Raw genomic sequence first — 17,790 nt, forward strand, 5'->3', positions numbered from 1 at the left:
GGACAGTCTCCCATGGGAGGGACCCCATGCTGGAGCAGGGGAAGAGTGTGATGAGTCCTGCCCCTAAGGAGGATGCAGCAGCAGAAAATAACGTGTGATGAACGGACTGTAAACCTCATTCCCTGTCCCCCTGTGCCACTGGGTGGGGTTGGTAGAGAATCTGGGAGTGAAGTTGTGCCCGGGAAGGGAGGGGTGGAGGGAAGGTGTTCTGAGATTTGGTTTTATTTCTCATTACCCTACTCTGGTTGATTTGTAATAAATTGAGTTAATTTTCCCCAAGCTGAGTCTGTTTTGCCTGTGGCAGTAATTGGTGAGTGATCTCTCCTGTCCTTATCTTGACCCACAAGCTCTTTGTTATATTTTCTCTCCCCTGTCCAGCTGAGGAGGGGGAGTGATAGAATGGCTTTGGTGGGCACCTGGTGTTCAGCCAGGGTCAACCCACCACAGACATTTACATTGTCCTTTTGAGACAAGAGAATTTAGTTGCTGCCTAATTCAGACATGCTGTCATGCTGTGTCTGTGTTGGGTTTTTCATATCTTGCATAATTACCCCTAGAGGACCGGGAACAGCTTTGGAGTAATGAGCCATGGGGAGACCTCCACAACAAACTAGTCCCAAATATTCCAATATCAGTGCCTAAAAATGGATTCATAGTTCAGCATCAAAACAGACATATTCTGTTAGAGTATTTCATGTGTCAGTCTTTGCCTAAAGAACTGATTAAGTTAAAAAAAAAGTTTTTTCTGCTTTACTTGGCGTGCTTGCAGGATCTAGTTTCTGAGTAAATATTCTGTATTTAGAATGATACATTTGTAACTATGCTTGATTTGAGGAATGTCTGACTTGTGTGTTTGGCTTCTGCATGCAGTTATTAAGACTTTGGGCAATTTTGGATGTGTATAAAAGTGCAATTAGACCTATGAGTTGACTGGCTACATGGTACCATTAAAGATGCACAGAAGAACAAAGTCATGCCTCCACTGCTTTTCTCAGACACCAGAAACTATTTTGAGTATTGACACATTGGTCTTTTTCTTTTTACAGTGTCTACTATTGTCTGTTAACGTGACTGTGCTTTTTTTGATATTTTATATTAGTTTAATGCCACAAAGCTTTTCAGCATTGTTTCAATGAAAGCTCTTGCACAGGATGAACTTGTACGGTGTGGTACTGTAAAACTATTAAACCCTTTAAGTTCCTTCAGAAACTCTGCCTGAACTCATGCTTCCCAGTTAGCATCTTGAAAGTTCTAAGAACATTTCTCCATCATGGTCTGTAATAGTTTTTACATCGTTAATAGTGCTGTAGTTTAGCATTGCACAGGTATTGGTGTGTCAACTGCACTGAGTCTCAGACCTGCCTCTCTGCATTTGTTCTAGAGACCCAGGTCCAAACTGATGACTGCAACTTGATTTAGACTATACAGTTTTTGAGGTTCTTAGTGTATCATTAATTTAACCTTCTCTGATGCCTTGTGAGAGAACTTGCTATTCTTTCCCAAAGTCCTTTTTGGTAGTAGTTCCTAGCTGGCAAGTAAACTTAAAGCACTTCTGGTAATGTCTTCTCACTTTTGTCTATTCTGAATGCTTTGAAGGGCTGTGTTTACCTGCACTGATGAAATGGTCTTGCATGGGTTGCACTTTGAGGTAGCAGAATGAGAATAAAAGAAAATGAACTTGGTGAAGGCTATTACAGCTTTTTTGGCAAGTGGGTCACACAAGCTGGTGGCACAACAGCATGTGAAAGACAGTAGATGCTGAGTTTTTTGGTACAAGTTGGTGAGCGTTCAAATGGTGAGAATCAGTCATATCACCATTTAGACCTAGAACGATGGGCTTGTAAGCTCCATGGGAAGAGTACTGAATAACCTTCATACAACTGAGAAGATCAGATCAAGTGGATGGGGGAAGTGATACCAGCCCAGAGTTGGATGGTTATTGCCATTCCAGATGCCTTCTGTATCAGTAACTGATTAGTTTAATGTTGGCAAACTGACTGTAGCTGTAGGTTTACATGAAGTACTAGCATCATTGCTTACAACTGGAAGTCTTCCTGACGTCCCTAAGATAAGAGCTGACATAGAGAGACATGGTTTTGCTGTCTTACACTGGGAATGTCGGTGTCATTCATGTTGCTGCTGTTTGTCCCTTAGAAGAGATCATTGTTACTGAAGATGTGAATGATCCTATTCATTCCTTTCTGGGGCCTTGCTTGACCTCAGGGGAAGCTGATGAACTCTGGCCTTGGTTACGGGATTGGCTGGGGAGATCTGCCCTCTGCATGGCTCCTGTGAAGTTCTCAGTTCTGTCCTGACAACCGGTAAATCTCTACTTGATGCTGACTAGGCCATGCTCCCTTTCCAACCTCTGATCTAGGTGCCATTTCAAAGATCTGCTCTTTACTGGGCTCACACCAGAGGGCAGCCAGAGCCTTGGCAGGATCTTGTGGTGTGCTGGCAAGGGCTTGGGCTTGGCATCTGTGTGCGCTGCTGGAGCAAGCCCTTGCTGCCTGCGGAGAAACAAGGCAAAATTCTCATCCGATCTACACTGGATGTGCTGTCTTTGCTTAGCTGAAGTAATGTTGCTTTTCAGATCTTTATTTTATAGGGAAAGAAAGCCTTTCCAAAGGATTTACTGCTCTAGAATTGAAAAATGTAATCCCTCAACTGACAGGGAATAATGGGAGCTAGTGGTTTTACTGTAAAACCCATTCTATTATATGCTTTAGAACAATGGTTGGCAGGGGATAGATTTGAAGCATAACAATTTGGAGATAGCTTTATTACAGACATTTGCTTTAAAGAATACCCAAAGGAGGGTGATACCAGGTGGAGTGGTAGGAGTGGGAGTATCGCAGGATGAAATATGTGGAGGAATGGCGAGTCCTTATAATTGCCTTTTTGATGATACTGTAGTATTTTGGTAAATAACGTTCACAGACAAATGACTCAAAACCATACCAAAAAACCCTTAAGACAGTTTAATATTCTAGGAAAGGTTTTGTATGATCTCCTGGGTGACTTTCAAACAAATTAAAACCTACACTTACCAAAAGGCACTCATAAATAGAGCCCCCCCAAGCAAACACGTGTGTGATTATAGTAGACTTTAGTGATGGCTGTTGTTGAAACTCCAGTGAAATAAAACTTTGGACCATTTAAAAAAGAAAAATGTCTAGATTATATGAAAGATAAGGATGTATTAACTTTTATAGAGCTTGGAAAGGGCTGTATGGTCTGCTGAGGCAGCACTTCCATGTAAGCTACAGCTGTGTTTAAATTGGTACCACTGCAGTTTCATGTTTTTCTTTCACCCTGACTGCATAATTGTACTCCATTTTGCATGCCAGTACTCAGCCGATCTCTTCATGAGTGGTTTGGGGCACTAAACTAGCGGAAATCTATTCACTTTTTTCTTTTTGTGTGTGTGTGTCTTTATTTATTTATTTATTTTTGGCTTAGCACCCTGACCCAGCTTGCTGAGCTAGATGAATGCCATTACTGGCACAAGGACAGGGCAGGAATGCCTGCCCAGGACAGGGGAAGAATGAACTGTGCGAGTGCCAAGACAGATCAAGGTAAACTGTCAGGAAATCACAGCTGTAGGAAAACAGCTGGTTAGAATCACATTTGATACCAATTAGGCAATTGTTGAAGGGGCAGAAGAAGGCTTGTGGTACAGCTAGTGTGATTGGGAAATGCTCAAGTATGTGCTGCTGTCACACACCCCAGTCAACTTCAATTTGGTGTCCTGCCATTTCTCAATATACAAAGACATGGGAAAGACCACAAATAAAGTTGATTCTGCTTCAATTCTTTCTGGCAACTGCTGCTAGGTATGCTGCGTTTGGGCATTGGGCTCACACCAGGCTTTTCCAGCTAGAGGGTACATGTTCTTTCAGGCAAGAGATGTGGCACTTTCTTTTTTTTTAATACATTGGTCAGGGAAGCTAGTATGTATATTCTGTTCAGAGAGGCCTCTCCTTTCATGTTTACCTATACAACTGTTTCTGAAAAAATACATTATTTTTTTGGTGCAGCCACACTTGTTTTGGGGATTGTTCTTCCCTTCTGATTACTAAGAACAATTAAATGATTGGTCAAAATCAAATGTGAAAGAAACACAATACAGAATGCTTTATGTGCCTATAAATGTTTAAGACACCTAGAAGTTGGTAATACTGGAATGATTTTAGAGTTACTAGATTTGGAATCATGGATTTCAGTGCTGGGTATATCATTCTCAATTATTCCTTTTTGTTTCTTTTTTTACTACCAGATTTTTATTAATCTGAAACAGTTTCAAGCTCTTCACTTGAAGTTGTCTTTTGATAACTTTGTGTTTTCCTCATAGTTTCCAATTGTTTTCATCCTAGAAATTGGTCCGGTGACGATAACCACAGATCCCAAGAAATTTCAATTTGAACTCAGGGAACTTTATGTTCAGGTGAGTAACTTGTTCGTTCTTTATGTGGTTCTAGCAAAGGCCCTGTTTCCTCCCTCTAATCTTTCCTCTCATGTTGATGTTTCTGCTGCAATGCTTCATCAGGATGTAGGCCACTTACCTCTGTCACTTTACCTGCACAAACTGTCATCTTCCTGTTCCCTGGTCATCTTAGTTTATGATTATAATTAATTATTTTGTCTTAGTTTACATCATTGTGTGGGGACTCAGTTCAATAATACAGGAAAGAACAGTTAGATAATGCTGACATTTATTTTGCATTTTAACTAATCCTGCCACTTGTTCACAGATGCTTTTATGAACGGTTTTACTGTGTTCTGGAACTTATTTCCCATGAAAACCCCTCATTAGCTTTAACTAATTTAGGTACAAAAGGACTGTAAGACCCATCAAGTATTACTTAGGTACAGCCTTCATTGCCATGTGTTACTTTGCACCGACTGATTCAAAGGCATCAGGCTGACTTGGCTAATCTTGACTTACACAAACACTGTTGAATTGTTTCTGTAGCTGTGCTTAGGAGACAAGTAGCAGTTTTTAAGCTAGCACACCAGTACATCTCCCTTGATGAAGTTTCCCTGGGTGAGAGTGAACCACAAATGACATCTGGATCACGTGTTGGAAAGAAAGGGAATTATTGAAATGGAGTTACCCTTACTGAAAGAAAATATGATCCTATTGTCTTGTCCTTTAATCAAGCAAAATGCTTCTGACCTGCAGAGAACCTTGTTGGAGTCAGTAGTGCCAGACAGAGTCTTCCTTAGAAACTGGCACATGCTGTAATGCCTGTAATAAAAGATTGTTTGAAAGCCAATAGTGCTCTTTTGGGAAGAATAAGTAGTTTAAATGTTGGCAGAAAGCTTGAAATTTGGAGAAGACAATAGTAAACTTTAAAGGAGACAGAAAATGCCAGCTGTTATGCTTTTCTCCTTCATGGGGAAACGTAAACTTTAAAAATCCTTCCAGTCGTCGCTTTTTGTTTTCTAAATAGCTATACTGGAAAATAACTGCAGCTATTTCTAAAAAGTATATGATTTAAAGGAAGCTTTTGGGAATTTAAAACTCTTCATTTACAAGTTGTTTAAAAGTTACTAATGAATTTAAGATTTCTTTTTTTAATCCCAATTTATTGCATATTTCATAATTACTTTCAAGATATGCTCATTCAGCTAAATTAAGACTTTCACTGACTTGTGTTCATTCATTATATTGGTGAAAGGCCAAAATATAAATTAAAAAAGTGATTAGAACAGGACTGATAGGTCATCTTGCAGTAGTTCTCAGAAAATGTAGACTTTTCCTACATGTTTGTTATTAGTATTTTTCCTAGAAAGGCAGTTAAGATGTAGGAATAAATATTGTGGAGGTAGCGGAAATTTTAAGATAGGTTTATTTTGAAAAATGGTGTAGAGCAAATATTCTCATTAATAAACAAATCTAAAATTAAGGTGAGGATAAATTATTTTAAGGAGTCTTATGTATAAAACAGATCAAAATATGCTGTCCAGGAATACTGCAGAATTTGTCCTCCCTGGACATCGGGATAAGCTCATCCCTTGTTTTCCAACAAAATTCATCTGGTCACAGAACAACTGGAGGGTTTGTACATGACATTAGAAATAAGCTTTTGGCTGGCATTTGACATCAGGTAAAAATTAGTCTGTATACATTTCACTGAAGAAACTAGGCCCTGTTTCTTTTTACATTCAAAGTGATAAAAGAAGTATTCCTTTGACACCTCATAAGTGGATCCTATTTTTGCCTATGTTTCATCTGTAATTAACTGTGAATCATTCTTATGGGTAGCATAACAATAACTTGTACTTGGCAGCAGTGGCTTCTTAGTGTCTTCTTTTTTCCTGAGTTAGGCAGATTTTTTTTTGTGTATTCTTGTATTAAATACTGTTTTCACAATGGATAATTATTTGCATAAGCAATATACTTAAATCTTGTCTATATAAAAAAACTTCTAAAGTTATATTCACATAGTTTGAGTGTTACATGATCCTATGATACAGGTGCCAATACACTTGCATTAACAGTTATGAAAAGGCCTTACTTGAGTATTTCTCAGTGTAAAAATTAACAACTTAATGAAAGTAGTATTCTGTAAGTGTTGTTGATAACACTTTTTAAATCTGATACTAAATTATCCATTCGTAAGTGGATACAATGGCATTTAAGGAAATGGTTATCTAGATATTAAATTTAGACATAAGAAATGTCAATAGTACAGATGAGCTGAGCTAAGAACCTACATTTCTGTATGCCTCTCCAAACCAAACGGAAGGTGAGACTTGCTGATCTTTACTCACATCTGTCCTTCCAGAAAACTATATTTAATTGCAATTTGGAGAGAAAGGCAGGAAACACTTAAAGGATTTTTTTTTTTTTTTAAAATAATGCTAATACATTTCTGTTTCATAGTTTTACCTAGCTGCCTTTTGAGAATACCCCTCTTCTATGTTATGAGAATAAAAAAGTTCATGCTTGTTCTCAGAATAACCATTTAGTTCAGCAGTGCTTTTCCTATTACATGTAGAAAGTAGATGCTGCCAGCAGTGCTTTTCCTGTTATATGTAGAAAATAGATGCTGCCATATAAAATACTACAGGAGACAATAATCAAGTAGACTTGAAGTGTGAATACAGATTTCCTTGTTCCAGGTAGGTATCTGTAAAAAATTAGCTATTTTCTTGATTTTGCCTACAAATTAAAGCTTTACTTGGAAGAGTCTTTTGCTAAATATGATACTCACTTTGCAGGAGCAGGAAAGAAAGAACTTGGATATACTGATCTGTCCCATAGGATTGTATAAGCATTGCCAAGATAAAGTTCTGACGTGTGTCAAAAATGTTTTTGGAGAATTATCTCTTGAATTTCAGGCTGTCTGGAGTCTGCCACTTGCTTTTCCCATAAAAGTTAGACTACATTTAGAAAGGACTGACTTATAAAAAAGAACAATGGCAATGTACCTATTCTTTAACATAGCTGAGAAGTTTATTGATATTCTTGCTTTGAAATGAGATTAAAGATACTGATAGATTAAAAATTGTTACTGACATGAACATTTAATTGGGGACAGCTGAACTTCTTAAAGACTGGGGGACTGTGGGACGCAAGGTTTTTTCTAGTTTATGTGTCTTTGTGAATGTTTAACCTTAAAATGTAATTTTTGATGGCATCTCAAGGATTAAAAATAGATGCAACAATTGCATTATCTTTTTGCTTCTTCCTTGCCAGCATGTGGAGATTTGTATATAAGTATGTGTGAAGGCTTGTTGATTGTAGAAATAAAACAAATAACTTCTATATTTAATCTTGAAAGTGCAGAGATCTGTTGCTGTTTACAGGGGCAGGTTTTACAGTTCGTATTCAGCTCTTTGGAAACTTCTGCCTTCAATATGCCAAATTAGTTTTTATGTAAGTTAAAGCGAACTTTTATTTAAAGTGTTTTCCTCTAATTCTTAATTTAGGAAGAGAAACTGATCCTTTCATATAAAGTTAAATAAAGTCATACTTGGAAGCATTTTGATTGAAGAGGTGGTCTGAAAAATCTCCAGTTACGCAGCTGTCTACTTAGTGATACAGGTCACTGGGAACACATCACCTGTGGCCCCTCTGCTGAGCTCCCTGCACTGGCTGCTCTGTGGTGTGAAGTCTAGGTCAAGTTCTTGCTGTTGTGGTATCTAAAGGTCCTCCTGGAGCTCAGCACTGCTTGGCTGAGATCATTTCCCATCTGTGTCTATGACCATGACCTCCCATGACTGCTGCATACTACCGGAGCAATTAAATTGTCAGCCAGTAAGGGAGCGTGTGAGTATAGGAAAAGGAGCTGTCGCAAGAGCTGGAGCTAAGCAAAACATGGTGCTCCCAGAAAAGATAAGAGTGACCATGACACCAACCATTTTCAGAGCTCACCACAACCCTCCCTTTGACTTTATTTTCCCTAAGGAATCGTTGCAGTTGCTGCTTGGGAGTGCGAGTCTGTGACAGCACTCTGCAGAAACCATACAATGCTTAGGATAAAAAAAGTGAATAAATTATTAGAATCTGAGAAAGCATCTGTCCTGAATATTGTAAAAGCAACTTCTTTGGCATGTTCCTTCTCATAAAAATGTTTTGTTTTTCTTCTTATTGTGAGCAGGGTGGTGGAGACTGTCCAGAGATGAGCATCGGGGCAATAAAGATTGCTCTAGAAATTTCTCTTCCTGGTTCATTCATCTATGTATTTACTGATGCACGGTCCAAAGATTATAGACTTACCCATGAAGTACTTCAACTCATTCAGCAGAAACAATCACAGGTACAGAGGGGATTTACATTCAGATGGTTTATGTATTTAATGCCCTGTTTTCTCAATATTGAAGGGTAAAATTTTTCTATGTGAGGCTCGGTGAAGTCTTTTTACAGAAGGGAACATAATACTTCGATTCTAGGGAACTTTTTTTTTTAAAATAGAGAGTTAACTGATCTGGTTAAGAAAAAACTTAAAGGAATATTCCTTTTAATGTTGTGAATTAAATAGTTCAAGTGAACCTTCTGCCAGTGTATGTATTCTTGGTCAGCTTACTACTTACATGGATGTTTTTATATTGTTCTGAAACAAGTATTCTGTGAAGTACAAGTGCTGATAGATGAATATAATTTCTAAAGTGATTCTTGTCTGTTCCTTTTCTTCTCCATTGCTTTTTCCATCAGTAGTGAGTGCAATATGGCTGTCCTTCATGCAAAGTAATATGAACCCAAGCCAAGTGATACAGTTCTTTTGTCATCATGCCTTAATGCTGTCTTTGCAATGTTTTCCTAAAGTTTGCACTGTGTGCCAATTGATTATTTTGGTTTTTTTTAAATACAGGTAGTATTTGTGCTGACTGGAGACTGTGATGACAGGGATCATATTGGTTACAAGGTCTATGAAGAAATTGCCTCAACGAGTTCTGGTCAAGTTTTTCACTTGGACAAAAAACAAGTTAATGAGGTAACTCTGCAATATATATTGAAAACAAGGCAGAGGCTTATACTCTAAATCTTTAAATGAAAAATCTCCAGTTAGATGACCTGATTGTGGGTTAGGGAGTTTAAGGGGAAATTCTAAATGTTGTACTATTGATATGTGGACTCTGTTCCACCTTTCCTTCTTTTTCCATCTCCTATATCAGGATGCAATTCTGCAACTTTTATTTACACTGGGGAAGTGTGAACTGCCATATCTGAACAGAACCTTGCCAACTTCCCTTCACCTGTGCCAGAAGGCTTCCAGGAGGAGAGCCTTTAAAATACAGAGCAGTTTGGTGGTCTGAGTAGCCCAGTGACTTTACTGCTCTGAATGAGAGTGCAGTATCATCTTTAAATGACCATTTTTTAGCAAGCAAGGGATTGCCAGTAAGCCTGGACAAAGATGTTCTTCACCTTATGGACAGATGGGTGTGAGCTAACAGTTTTCCATTGTTCACAAAGTAACTGTGGCAACTTTTTAATTGAGGTTACTGTTTCAATACTTTTGACAGCTCTGCTGACCTGCTGTTAATTGTGATTGCTGACTCACAGCCTTGAAGGACTATTTTCTTTGAAAACTCCAGTGAGTCTTAGGCAGAAATGAAATTTCAATAGTGCATGACGAAATAATTTGGAGAGATGAAATCACTTGTTAGTTATCTGGAGAGCTGGAATTGTTTATAAATGTTGTAAATGTTTTCTTTTGATTTCCTGGTATAGGCAAAAACTAGATGAGTTTTTTTAAATAAAAAACTACTTCAGTTTGTTCCTTTTTCTTTATTTCCTAGAATGGACAATGACAACTGTTGGAAATAAATTGCAGTTTTGTACTGTTGTTGCCTAGAAAAATTGAAGTTCTTATTGGGGATGTTAGGTTAAAAGACACAGGAAAAGAAATTAGCTGTTGGGACTGTGCAGTTCCTGACCTGTGTTTTGCTATTATTTGCCTATGAAGGGTAAAACTTCTCTCTGTGAGACTCCATGAAAACCCTTTATACAGAAGGGATCATGATACTGCCAGTGTGAAATGCTCTTTGCCAGGACTGAAGTTTTAGGATTAAGTTTTTGTTTGATTGTTTTGGTTTTGTTTTCTTCTGCTTTTGGGGGGTAGAAGTGAGGAGAAAAAGCCACTTATAGGAGCTAGGCAACACCATGTTCTTAAGTGGAGCTGCATGCACTGTTTTGTCGACTGCCTGCCTCTGCCTTCTGAACTTCTTGGCACTTTCCCGTTTCTAAGAATACCAGCTTTTGCTTGAATCGTTAGTCTATATGAATTTTGAGTAAGGTTTTAAGCCAGTGGTTTCAGTAGCCACTTTTACCTCCTTCCTGCTTCATCTCAGCATTTCCTTTGAGCAAATAAGGGGCTTCTCATCTGTGGGCTAGACAGCCCATGGCTGCACAAGAGCCAAAGATTGATATCAACAAGTGATGATATTGGTAGGTGCTACTCTTGCAGGGTCTTTTTTGAGGGGGAGGGAAGACTACACTGCTTTATATAATTGCATCTCCTTTCAGTGGCCATAGGCTGTAAGAGATCGCCTAGGTAAAAAACAAAACAAAACAAAAGCTCTGAATCACTTCCAGAAGTCTTCCACAATAACTGCTGAACAATTTTTATTAAAACCAAACCCCAAAGACTCTAAAATAATTTTAGTGATCATTGACCTTACATAAAACTGCATCTGGGCTAAGAGACTGTGAAAATGAGTTTACCAAAACACTGTCATCCCAAATAAAATCTTTACTGCAGATTTCAGTTCTGGATCAGAATTCCTATTTTCAAGGAGTGTATCTGCCAATGGGTGGATGCAAATGAACAGGAGATGTAGTAGTAATCTGCATCATCTGTTTATGGTATATCCTTCAGGCAAGATTCAACAGAAATAAAACTTGCCCTCCTTTTTATCTGAGTAGTCAATGATGTGTAAAGGATGAAGTTTATAAATGCTAAAACATATTCACTGTTTTGGGCCTAGAGACAGCTAATGCTAAATTGTAGATTAGGAAAGAGCTACAAATTCACTGACTGTGAATACTCTGCCAAACCAATGTCTTGTTTTGTTAAAACATTTTTGATTGTTCTACCCCCAAAAAACCCAAACAAAACTATTTTTAGTGTGTAAAGTTTCAAACCATTACTCTTGCGCTTGCCCTTTGTGCATTAAGTGGAGAATGAAGCAATATTATAAGCTAGCTACAAGGAAACACAAGAAAACAATACTTGATACTTATCTAATTCTTGTGTTATTGAGAAGACTAAGAGAACTTATTGCTTTTTTTCACTTCTGAAAAATATGTTATGATCTCAAATACTACAATTAACTTGGTCAAAATTATTGTCAATTGACAAAGTGGTGTTGGGTTCAGTCCAGTGATGCGCTTTGTGAAATATGTAAGTATCTCCACTTATTTGCTGAATGAAGCTCCTCTAACAGTATGACAGGAAGGTCATATTTTGACAAATTTGCAACGGTTTCTGTGCATTAGATTAATAAGAATATTCTTAAAAGTCCAAAGCACAAGTTGTGTTTTTATTATCTAAAATTCTTCTAGATTTTTCCTTTATTTGGAATATTGGGTGTACCATCATCTCCAGAGGTAACTCTGTATTCAAAAACCATGACAGGTTTCTAATAGTAAGAGGTGAAATATGTTTGTGTCATATTTGGTAAAATTTGATTAATTATCTGATTCTAGGTCTGTAAGAGAGAAAAAGTATTTTGTGACCAGAGTCCTTAAAAGGGAAAGGTTTACTGTTCAAATTTTGGTTTTGAAGTTCTACTTCTATTAACAATTTGTAAAGACTACCATTCTTAACTACAAATTAAGTGGTCTTCAGTTTGAAATTTTTCAAACTGCTCTCTGGTTTTGAGATTTTTATCCTATTGAATCAGTTCTAAAATGAATGTCCATCCATTCAAAAGAACGGTAGCATTCTCATTTTGCCTCCAATGTCTTGGAAAGGTTATTATGATTGTTCTATCAAAGCATTTAAGTCCTGATCTTGAAAGGTGTTTCTTTAGGGTGTGATTTTTCTTGGCTGCAGTGAGGTTGCATGTCTGCTTTTGAAGGCTCAGGGCTTAATTTGCAATAATTGCTTGAAATTAAAATGCATTGAGAATACTCAGCAAACATGGGTTAAATTCTTCTGTTAAGAACAGATTCTGTATTTTCATAACCATATCCAATTTTATTTGTATCTTTCCAGAAGGTACTAATTTTGACTTGAACTGAAGTTATATTACACCACACTTACTTACTCCCCTCACAGTGGAATACTTTAAGGAAATTCCTGTAAGTGATTCTGATGCCCGAAGGTTTGTACTGATGCCAGAACTGGTGTCAAGTTGAACAGTGATGATCAGCAGGGTATGAATTTAGTACAGCTTAAAAACAGTGGAGATTAATTAGTCATCAGATCACGCCTCCAGATCATTTTGATTGTTTGTGGTAAAAATGAGTCATTACTGTGTCTGATGAATTGGACTGATCAGTATGGCTAAAGCTGGGAGTTCACAAGAACTGGGCTAGTGAGTGGTAGTTTTCCATTTCTTTTAGTATTGAAACACTTGATTTTTCTTATTTTAACCTTCCTGCAAGAAGGGAAAATTTTCCCTGGGCTGCTTAGAAATACAGCTTGCTTACTGATTTCAAAAATAAGTAGTAATTTATGTACCATATATGGAACATTGATGGGAGGAGAACTGAGAATGACTGTAAAGGAGATTGGAGACATGGTGTTGACTTTGGTAGAAAAATGGGATGTCGTTGAGTGACTCGAAAGTTGGATGAGACTAGATGAGGAAAAAAAAAAAAAGTCTGGAACCTGGGTGAGAAGCCTGTGAATAAAAGCCATGATGTGAATGAGAGAAGATTGGGAGGGGACTGAAGACAGGGATAGGACAAGACTAGTAATAGAACATGTTAAAAGGAATGGTGCAAAAGGGGCCATTCTTATGGGGAAGGTGCAGAAGGCTAATGTCTGTAAGATCATGTGGATCTGGAATGGAGTCCCGTACACTTCACGCTCATGAATGCTTTGCTGTGAACAGAAGTCTAAACCTCACTAGAAAAGCATCCTGTTTCTCCTGGCTGTTAGTCCTCACGGAGGATGGCAACCTAGCACTTAGGCCTACATGGCTAGGTTCGTGTTAAAGGTCTGTAGTGTGTACGAACCAAGCATATGTTTGGATGATGGTACATGAGGAAGTAATTTTAAATGTTGTTTCACTTTGTTAAAAATGTAAAAAGCCCCTCCACTGCTTTAAAGAATAATATGAAGGTGACAAAGTCAAAAGCTCAAAATTATATCTTGGAATTAAGGTTTGCTGCATAACCCTGTTTTCTTGCCTTCTCTTCTCCTTCCGTTCTGTCGTGGTTTAAGACCAGCTGGCAACAAAGTACCATGAAGCTGCTTGCTCACTACTCCCCTGGCCCTGGTGGGATGAGGAAGAGAAAATATAAATAAAAGCTCATGGGTTGAGACAATAACAGGGAGGGATCACTCACCGATTATGGTCACAGGCAAAAACCAGACTCAACTTGGGAAAAAACAAAACCAATTTAATTTACTACCAATAAAATCAAAACAAGGGTAATGATAAATAAAACCAAATCTTAAAACACCTTCTCCCCACCCCTTCCTCCTTCCCGGCTCAACTCCACTCCTGAATTCTCTACCTTCTCCCCCCCAGCAGCACAGGGGGACAGGGGATGGGGGTTGGGGTCAGCTTGCCACACCTTTTCTCTGCTGGTCCCTCCTCATCAGGGGGAGGACTCCTCACTCTTCCCTTCCCCTGCTCCACCGTGGGGTCCCTCCCATGGCAGACAGTCTTTCATGAACTTCTCCAATGTGAGTCCTTTCCACAGGCTGCAGTTCTTCATGAACTGCTCCAGCGTTGGTCCTTCCCATGGGCTGCAGTCCTTCAGGCACAGACCGCTCCAGCATGGACTTTCCCATGGAGTCATGGCCATCTTTGGGGGCATCCCCCTGCTCTGGCGTGGGCTCCTCCCCGGGCTGCAGGTGGGCATCTGCTCCCCATCTTGCCTCCATGGGCTGAGGGGGGACAGCCTGCCGACTCACCATGGGCTGCAGGGGCATCAGCCTCCTCTGGCGCACCTCCTCCCCCTCCTTCCTCAGTGACCTTGCTGTCTGTGTAGGGCTTTCTCTCACATTCCACTCTCCTTCCCCGCTGCAGGTTTCCCCTCTTAAATCTGTTCTCCCAGAGGCAAGATTGATGGGCTCAGCCTTGGCCAGAGGTGGGTTCGACTTGGATCCAGGGAAGCTTCTAGCAGCTTCTCACAGGAGCCACCCCTGTAGCTCCTTCCCACTACCAAAACCCCACCACAGAAACCCAAACCATGTCCCAAACAGTCATTATCCATTTTCATAGAAAAAGAAGGAATGGTTTCATGGGAGAGGCAGCTGAATGCTGCCTTGGAGAGTATGCTTCTACTCTGAAGATACGTATTGTACAGTGAATGCCAAACAAGGAAGGAAAGAAAAATAGTTACAGCTGTCTTTTCTCTACTTTATATGGAACTTGGATTCTCTGGAAGAAGTAGACTGTGATTGTGTACATAAGCACTATCATAAAGCAACTGCAAAAGGATGTTTTAAACACAGTTGAAAGCAGGCAGGCTTAATTCTTGTTTCCTAACTTTGAAGAGCTTGAGATTCAACACTAATAAACTTTTCATTTGTGTGTTTTTTATACATGTAATTATATATAAATTATGATTTTCATAGCATAATTTTCACATGCACTGTCTCAGTCATATTTTTAGATGTGCATTTAAAAGCATTCTTAGAATATTTTTCTCTTTGGGTGGAAGTATGAACCCATATATACTTAAGCAATGAAACAGTTAACTTCAAATCCTGTTGGTTTGACTGTTTGAGAAATATTCTTAAGACCCAGAGTAAACAAATGGGAATAGAGACCATGCTCCGTAGATTTTCCAGGTTTCAGTATGCATTCCAAGAAATGACCTGACAGCAGGGCAGGTTGCAAGAGCAAATTCTCTGGTGAAGTGTTATAAATTATTTCTGTATTTGCCCTTCCCCCTCTAATAATATTCATCAAGTCACATGTTGGCAGAACAACAGAAGCTGCTGTTGTTTTGTGGGCTTTCTCTAAGGGTCCCAAAGGAGGGGAAAAAAAAAAAAATCTACTTCCAAACCAGTGTTACAGCAGTATTGCAAACCTCTTTGGAATGACAGGGTTGGGAAATGGATCTCCCAGAATTGCTTATTGAACTTTGGGGAAAAAATTAACTATACAGGCAAGTTACTGCCGGACTTAAGACAGCTGGGTCATTCTGTTGCCTTCCATTTTCATTTTTTGAACATGAAAAACTCTCAAAAACTGAAGTCAGGTTCTACTCTGGATTCAAGATTCTTACTTGCTCTCAGTAGCTTCTACTTCTGATATATATTTGTGTTAAAAACAAAGGTGTTCTTGCTTTCTTTTTTCTGAAATGGCAGTTGTACAACATAATTCTTCCCTGGGATGATGTGTTTTATTTTAAGGGCAATTTCTGCTATAAGAGAACTCCTAAGTAGCTGCAGGGTCATCAGCCAGCCTGCATACAATTAATAAACTGGAATTTTAGCTAAGGTTTACAGCAGTTGCTGTAGAATCTAAGTACTTCATTGCTGTATCTGTTCGTGTAACACTCCTGTGAGAGAGAAATGTGTTGTTGTGCCCCTTTTGGTTAAGGACCATAAAGGGATTAAGGTGGTGTGGCTAATGTAACAACTTGGCAGTTATGCAAAGTAATTGCACAAACTAACAATACAAGGATGAGGACATAACCCTTGTCAGCTTAGGCAATGTATAATTATAGGAACCGGAGGCTCTAAAAATCATACTCTATATAACTAGATCAGTATGTATTTATATAAGGAAATACATTCCCATGTGCCTAAGGTCAGACATAGTTGGCATAACGTGTGCTTAAAAGCCCGTGCCTAATGTTTAGTGTTGGTTGGACTTCGTGAGGATCTTGAGCCAGGCCCGCTTTTCTTTACTTTGTATTCACAATGGGTCAAAATATAAAATGTGTATGCCAGCTCTTCAGAAATATGACACACTTCTGTAGCTCTACTCTGCCTTCATAGATTTCAAAAGTGGAAGGAGATGCAAACTCTTCTTAAGTTTGGTGGGTTTTTTTGTTTGTTTTTCAGTGTAACAAATGGTAGGAGCTACAGAAGTAGGAGGTACTTTTAGAATCCTGGCAGTGATTTGTATTCATGTCCTCATCTGACTACCTAGCTGTTGGAATGAAAGGAGACAGACCAAACTCCCATTAAAGCTATAGTGGGTGCAACAGTTCAATCCAGTAACCACTGCCCCCTTTGGAAAAACCCATGCTGACTGATCCCTGTCACCTTCCACTTCATGTGCCCAGAAAGATAAGGAAAGATAACAGAATTGTGTGTCATTAATATTAAAAGACAATCAGAACCAGAAAAACCTCATGGTGTGCTTCAGGAGCAGATAAATCTTCTCATTCTGTCAGATATACAGATGGAAACCTAGTATCCTTGAAATTCATGTTATACATCTGAGATGAAACTATGGCAATACTTGTCTTTTCGTTTTACATCTATTGCACTAGCTAAATTATCAAACTATAGCAGATGAGTAAAGGTGTTTAGGAAGCTCTTGCACGGTGGAAGACTGTTTTCATTAAGAAAAGACAACCAACCTGGGTAAAGATTTAAAAAAGAAAAGTTTGAGCTCAATCTGTGTTCTGGACTCAGATTGGATCTTGGTAAATGTTCAAATATTTTTACATCTTCAGAATTCGTTTTCATTGCCTGAAAATTATCTAGTTCCAGCAGGGACCACAAAACTTAGTGTGTACTCATCCATCCAGCTGAAAATTCCCTTACTTTAAACTCAGCTGGTTTAAATTGATCTAAAAATCTAAGGCTGAGGGTTTGCTTTTTTTTCTCTTTGAAGCTGACATTTTGAAGCCTTCTGAAAGCAAAGGAATGTTAAAATATGTTGGGGTATTGTTTGTTTGTTTGGTTTTTTTCTTTCAGTGTGTGTTATTGCTTTAAACAAATGAGATTAACTGTGTTAAATTCATGTTTATATGCTAACTCAAACCCTAAATTGGTCTAGTGGATTTGGATAGTTTTTGAATGAATGTTCTTATTTGTAAAATGAGAGTCAAAGATGGGAGCAGAGGGAGGAGGAGGGAGATGGAGGAAAATGTTACCTTTGCTTCTCTTGGAAAGAGAACATAGCCAATTCTCTATGTTGAAATTTCTTAAGGAATCTCGTGATGTCAATTTTGGTGGTCTTGAGTTATGT

At 38.6% G+C, this 17,790-nt stretch overlaps 1 protein-coding gene across 1 annotated transcript in view; it reads left to right on the plus strand.

Moving 5' to 3' along the window:
* The window catches only part of HMCN1 (hemicentin 1), a 210,130-nt gene that overhangs the window by 30,833 nt on the left and 161,507 nt on the right, over positions 1-17,790 (plus strand). Inside the window, exons 2-4 of the mRNA XM_075038698.1 lie at positions 4,377-4,447; positions 8,613-8,771; positions 9,324-9,446. Of these exons, the coding sequence (XP_074894799.1) occupies positions 4,377-4,447; positions 8,613-8,771; positions 9,324-9,446 (353 nt within the window). The remainder of the gene's footprint in view (positions 1-4,376; positions 4,448-8,612; positions 8,772-9,323; positions 9,447-17,790) is intronic.

The sequence above is a fragment of the Buteo buteo genome, chromosome 10 (assembly GCF_964188355.1).
Source record: "Buteo buteo chromosome 10, bButBut1.hap1.1, whole genome shotgun sequence".
Lineage (NCBI taxonomy): Eukaryota > Metazoa > Chordata > Aves > Accipitriformes > Accipitridae > Buteo > Buteo buteo.